At 39.0% G+C, this 7,062-nt stretch overlaps 1 protein-coding gene across 1 annotated transcript in view; it reads right to left on the reverse strand.

Moving 5' to 3' along the window:
* The window catches only part of LOC140324695 (peptidyl-prolyl cis-trans isomerase FKBP8-like), a gene marked incomplete in the record, with an annotated part of 37,700 nt that extends 31,091 nt beyond the window's left edge, over positions 1-6,609 (reverse strand). Inside the window, 2 exon segments of the mRNA XM_072402769.1 lie at positions 1,096-1,259; positions 6,031-6,609. Coding sequence (XP_072258870.1) covers positions 1,096-1,259; positions 6,031-6,424 — 558 coding nt within the window.
* Between the last annotated feature and the right edge of the window lie 453 nt (positions 6,610-7,062).

Here is a 7,062-nt window from a genome sequence, read left to right on the forward strand (position 1 = left end):
AGATAGATAGATAGATAGATAGATAGATAGATAGATAGATAGATAGATAGATATAGTGATAGATTGATAGAGTGATAGATAGTTATACGTTGTATAATAATAAAATTTATAATATTTATACATGCATTTTTATCATTATATTTATTTTTTTAATTAACTAGTATAAGTACTTCTGACCTGATCCCAGGGATTTACAATCCCTTATGCAGTCACACTGGGATAGAAAGGGGCAGTACTACTCATTTGTCTTCTGCTGCTTCTTCACTGTCCAATAAGCAGGGTGGTGGTGAGAAGCTGACACCACTATAACCCCAAATATACAATAGAAGAAAGTGCCATCTATCTTTCTGTGCATCTGGGTGTTTAAAGCAAGGTCTAATTGGGCAGCAATTTAAATCCATTGCTCTCTTACATGTGTTTTGACTGTGTATGGAGATCTTTGCTTTAAGGAGATTTCTGAATTGTAATAATCTGGCATTGTGATCATTATCCGAGCACCACGTTTTTGTAAATGAACTGTTACAATTTCAAGCAATGTGAATGAAAGTGGGAAGAGTATTTTTACCAAAGAAATATGGGAGGTTTATTACACAAAGGGATACCAGCAGGGTTCGAGTGAGGGCCAGGGGCCCTTCTGAGAGGACATAGAAAAGCAGGACCTACAAGAGCACAAAGCTTTTCTGGCAAAGTGGCGTTTTTTTGTGAAACAGCAGGGTTAAGGGCCCACCAGAACAGCGGTCGTCAACCAGTGGTCTGCGGGTCTGGCTGGGTGGTCCAAGGACCCTGCTGGGTGGGCACACCGGCCAAGGCCACAAACCATGTCTCCTGCATGGATGGCATGACATCACTCTGGGAAAAGAGTCTTCCCCTTTGAGGGACACCCGGCATGTGTGGTCCGGAGTCCGTAAATTTAGTGGTCCGTGACGTCCAAAAGATTAGCGACCACTGCACCAGAAGACATGAAAAAAATAGTTTTGAAGTGTATGGCTTTGGCCCAACTGAGGATTTCTCCTGCAGGCCAGTCTGACCCCATATCCCACCTAGACAAGAATTTTCTCTATGAATCTTCTTTATAAACATTCATTAAATCCTAACCTGTATTACATCCCCATCATCCAAGACAAAGGATAGCTTGGGATCTTTCTCAACCAGACTTCCATCTTCCAAAATCCCCATGATGGAAACAGTCACCTCTTGTCCTGGGAGGGGCTTGTCACCAAAACCTGGTTTTAGAATTTTCTTCCTCAATAGCTTGTCATCTGAAAACATACATTTAAATTAGAAGAACAACATTCCAGTCAACACAATAACAGTATTGATTCACCTGAATACAAAGGACTTGCCAAACCTTTTTTGGGGAAATACAAAGTCTATTGACAAATGTTAAAATGTACAGCCTTCATTAGAAGTGTTCTAGGCAAACTACTAAATACAGTAAAAACAGAAAAGTTGTATGAGAATGTCATAGGATAATATATAGGTCCTGATTTAATATAACTCTCCAAGGGTGGAGGGGATATACTTTCATCAGTGAAGCTGGGTGACACAGCAAACCTGAAATAAATCTGGTCCAGGATTGAAAACATTTGCTAACAAACAGCAAATTACTTTTACAAAATCCGTTCCAGGTTTGCTGGATCGCCCAGATTTACTGATGAAAGTCTATCTCCTCCACTCTTAGAAAACCTAATTAAAACAGGCATATAGAGCTGAGGTGTTTGTTTCAAAAACCTTCTCAACACTTTTTGCTAACCTTAGTGATGATGTCTGATGAATGAACTGATTGGCGATAATGTCTGAAAAATTGGCGATCAGTATTACATGTAATTAGAGTTGCAAATCTCCAGTTTAGGGTAAATGCAATACCTCTTTTCTACACTTTTAGAAGCCTAGTTTGCCAGGTAACAACACCTGTTCCCACTTTAACAAATCTGGCATGATTGATTTCTCAGGTCTCTAACAAAGTGAAGAATAAAATTCTGTTCTCCATGTTTTTTTAAAAAAAAACTCAAATATATTATATTCTTAAATACCACTAGCTTAAAATAAAAGCCAGCATTTCCTGTTTGCTTAATTGATTTGTCACATCATTTATACATCTAGAATAGACATATTGGCCCTGATTTATTAAAGCTATCAAAGGCTTGTGAGGATACACTTTCATCAGTGAAACTGGGTGATCCAGCAAACTTGAAATTGATCTGATCCAGAATTCAATAAAATAGCAAATGTTTTGAATCCTGGACAGGATCCATTTCAGGTTTGCTGGATCACCCAGCTTCACTGATGAAAGCGTATCCTCTGCAGGTTTGGAGAGCTTTAATAAATTAGGCCCATTAGGGGACCTGGGTTGGCTAGAATCAGATCTCTATTGTGATCTCCTGAGAGTAGGGGATATTCTTCTGTTTTCTAAGCAAGCAAATAAACCCTATGTTTCTCCGTTATGTAACAACTAACTGTAAGAAACAAATGCTTTATTTCTGACATGTATAGTTCTCACACTGAACAGGATATGACCTAACCTTGCAATATGGCTGCCACCAACACTAATGTACTGTAAATTTGAACGAATTGTGTTTCCTACAGATGACAATACTTTAAGAACCAAGGATTGCAGGGTAACTACATGAGCAATAAGGATTTGGGAGTTTTTTATTGTATGTTATTCAAAACTGTAGTTATGCTTTAATCACCTGGAAAAAAGGTTAAGACCTAATGACCTCTGTCTTTATCGCAGTGGCTGGGATACCCATGTCACAAATCCCAGGAGGCTTCTGGTTGCTCCTGGATTGCATATTCGCAGAATGAGCTTTTTCTTCAATGGGGGGGAAAAATGCAGCTCACGCATGCGCATTGAGATTGGCACCATTTTTTTCCCATTTACAGCAGGCTACGTCACCCGATTTTGCACCTGCGCAGTGCAAGAACAGATGGCAAAAGCGGGAAGAAGAGGAAAGAAGATGATGGCGCTCAGCACTTCCTCTGCGCTGGGATGAAGATGGATAACCAGACGGCACGGGACCCAATCCAGGAAACCTCTGCAGGGATTGAGAGTTCTGTAGAAGTTTTTGAGTGATTTTTCTTTACTTTAGTTCCACTTTAGGCGTCAGCACTGTGAGCCTTTACTGGGAGATGTTTTAGGTTCCTTGGCAAATATTGTGTATACAAGCATGGTTTGGTGCAGCAGGGAGGGGTGAAGCTCCCCTTTTTTCCATATTATTATCAGCTAGTTATTTTTATCGTTGACATATTACGCATCGCTTTGTCATATCACTAACTGTCCTTCAAAGGGGCTCACAATCTAATGGCTATTTTTACAGTCATTACTGTAGTCTAAGGACAGGACTGAGGGGAAGCCGATTAACCTGACTGCATGTTTTTGGAATGTGGGAGGAAACTGGAGTACCCGGAGGAAACTCACACCGACACAGGGAGAACATGCAAACTCCATGCAGATAGTGTCCTGGCCGAGATTCAAATCTGGGACCCAGCGCTGCAAAAGCCAGAGTGCTAACCACTGAGCAACTGTTCTGCTAAACTGCTGTGCTGACGATGTTTTGGTCAGTATAAGTTACCCATCCTGATGTTATTTATACTGCAATCAGAGAAGAAAAAACATCAGAAAGTAGATTGGAGTTGGTAGGATATTCACTCTTATTTCAAGAAAATAGTCAATAGCCGTAGTGTTTTGTCAGATGGCCATTTTACAAATTTTCTGTACTTCCAGTATGTAAACCATGCAGGCGTGCTCAAGAGGTTCAGTAGAATGGAGAAGACATGTTCAAAGCTTCTTTGGTTTAGGATGGATTGTCGTGGTATATGTGGTGGTTGCGAGGACTACAAATACCCAATTTTTACTGCTATTTTGTGCAAGATAGTGCTAAATACACAGCTAATTGGTCCTTAAAGATAGGCACTAGCAGAGGACCACACAAAGGTTCATTCTTCCTAAATTAGAAAGAAGGAAAATGGAAGACTGATTATTACTAACAGCAAGGTAATCTGATAAATTTAGATTTCTGATGAAAAATGCAAATAGGAGGATCAGGATTTGCTATACACAACCTAGGGTGCATTGTTTGGAAGCTGTTTTTTCACATCTGTCCTTTGCTTCCTATATTTCAGAAGGCCATCATCAAACAATTCCATCCTAAATGTAGTTTACTTGTGAGTCACTGCTGCATGGTGACCTGCTTTGCTTTCATTTATATGTAAAATCTCAAATTTACAGCTTCACTATTGTAAACATTTTTGCCTTTCTGCCATTTGGTTTCTGCCATATGACTTGACAATGATACTTTCTACAGTTGGCTATCAGTGTGGACCCTTATTTATTAACAAATAATAATAATTTATTATTATTATTATTTTTATACAGTATTTATATAGTGCCAACATATTACACAGCACTGTACAAAATCTAGACATGTCACTAGCTGTCCCTCAATGTGCTTACAATCTAATGTCCCTACCATAGTCATATTTCTTTATAATAGTTTAAGGTCAACTTTGGGAGGGAGCCAACTAACCTAACTGCATGTTTTTTGGATTGTGAGAGAAAATCAGAGTGCCTGAAGGACACCCATGCAAACATGGGGAGAACCTGCAAACTCCATGCAGATAGAGTCCTGGCCGAGATTCAAACCTGGGACCCAGCGCTGCAAAGGCCAGACACTTATTTCTATTAATGTTTTGGACCATTCTTGGTAACTTCAGAGAGTTGCTAGCCATTGATAACTCTGTACTTTGTGATCACTACCGCTTTTCTTGTGCTTCTCTGGGTGGTAACACTAGTTGGGCCTCTGTGTGTTTTATTTTCTTGCTTTGCTGAACCCAGAGACTTTCCCAGGGCCTCATGCAGGAGTGAGAGAGAGTGCCATGTATTACCGCTGTTTGTATTAACCAATCTAAGGTCAAGAACAGACAGTAACCTCTCCATCACTACAGGAGATCCTTATTTGGCTTTTTGTTTAATTTAGGAGAATGGACACATTAGGGTTGATTCACTAGGGACATATAGGCTGATCACTTAGCAAAGTCAATTATCTCTTTGTAAGGGATAGTTTACTTTGGTAAATTATACATAACTGCTTACTTCAACTATTCATTGAGATGCATAGAAAACTCCTGTTTTGTTTAGACTTCCTTGGTTATTCTTTGCAACGCAAATTTTCACTGCATTCACTAAGCTAAATATCTTTTGTACGATGATAGTTCACCTTGGTGAGTGAACATCCTAACTTCCATTAGAGCAGTAAAGCCCCTGTTACGCTTTGATAGGGACATGAGAGTAGCATTTGAATGTAGCAAAGGGAGCAATATCAAACCCCCAAAAGCAGGGGGCCTAATACAATGTGGTCATATAACATGTGCTAAGTAATAACGGGCAATACAACAGGTGGTTGTGGTTCCAGCCTATTCATGGATTAATATCCAAAATGGAGTCCAAAATACCCAAAACGTACATTACAGCCATTCTGCATTTTCCCAATAAACATGGTACCATAGATCACAAATTGCACAATGTTTGGGGCAAAGACAGCACTCCATCAGATTTTAATACACTAAACAACCAATCACCTCCATAGACTCACTTATCACCCCGATTAAGGTGTCAGCTCGTAATGCTATCCAATATCTCTAAGATAATTGGATAGAAGAGAATACCAATGACCCTGATGTATAAACAATACAATACATAATAGTGAAATTTAATTTTATATAATTATTGTACCTATGACCATCGTGCAGGCTCAGATACAGTGTTCTGTAAAAGAAAAATGGCAATCTTTTCCAAAATTTTGGCATTACTTTTGACTTGCTTATATGTACATTAGGATTGACTTGTATAGGAGAAAAAACACATTATACACAACACAAAGGCAATATATTTTTAATGCTCTGTTTAAAGAAGTCCCAATTTGTCCTTAAAGCCTAGACAACAACTATTTTGGGGTGCCAATGTTCAACACAATCATAGAAAAACATGTATGTCAAATATGAATCAGTATTATTACATTTTGACCATACCTGTGATGTCTGTCCATTGGCCAGAGGAGAAAAGTTCATCAAAATTATAACCTTTAAAACTCAGAACTTCTTCGATGGCCCGATAGAATTGCTTCTCATCCTCCTGGGGTACATTATCCTCTATAGTGATAGGAGGTAAGATAAACTTGACCGTTTTTCCAAAACTCGGTGTCCTTTGTAGCACCCTCTCACTATCTTTATATCCATCTTGCTGAGGTTCTATTTCTTGCACATATACAGTAGGTATCTCACCAAACTTTCCATCATTCTCCAGTTCTGGAGGTGCATTCCACAGTATCCCAGGTTCTATAGGATCAAGAATGCTTCCAGACTCTGAAACATCTTGTGGTAGACCTGTCATCACTTCCTTCACTAATTCCACTTTTAATGACATTTATATTAAATAAATGAAGGTCATGAAACACTAAGCTGTTTCTCTTTCTTCACATCATCACGTCACTTGAGGCTTGTTTGATGGCTAATGAGTGCTGACTTCACAAAATAAAGTTGAAAGAAAAAGGAAACACAAGCTGGGAATGAGTTGCTGCCTTAGATTTGAACCTTGAGTCTTCTAAATGTCTGTAATTCAATTACTGCTATTAACTGAATGATTAGCATAAGCCTCTCTCCCTCCCCTCATGCTGTCTATTTTCATTCCTGTAAAGATCTTAAGTCTCTTCCCTGAGTGCAGACATTCAGCTCACACCACAGCTGTACTGGGAATTAGCACAATGCTCAAGTCAACACCATGCTATGTATTCTTATCGTTTTTTTCCAAAAAATACACTAAAGAAGGCACTTTATTGATGGTGGAATTGGAATTGTACTAATAGAATATATCTATATGTCTGCAATGTGTGCACAAAGGGTGCAACTAACAAACAGAATTTATTGGGAAGGATGTTTTGCTGCAAAATGCATGGGGCCAGTGGTTCACCGTAGACCAGCTAACCCATGATTTGCCAAAATTAAAAGTGGGAATATTTCTGTTAGTTGGATCTATCTAAGGCTAAGCTCAGACCAGCAACATAA

This window comes from Pyxicephalus adspersus, chromosome 2, assembly GCF_032062135.1.
Source record: "Pyxicephalus adspersus chromosome 2, UCB_Pads_2.0, whole genome shotgun sequence".
NCBI classification, from domain to species: domain Eukaryota; kingdom Metazoa; phylum Chordata; class Amphibia; order Anura; family Pyxicephalidae; genus Pyxicephalus; species Pyxicephalus adspersus.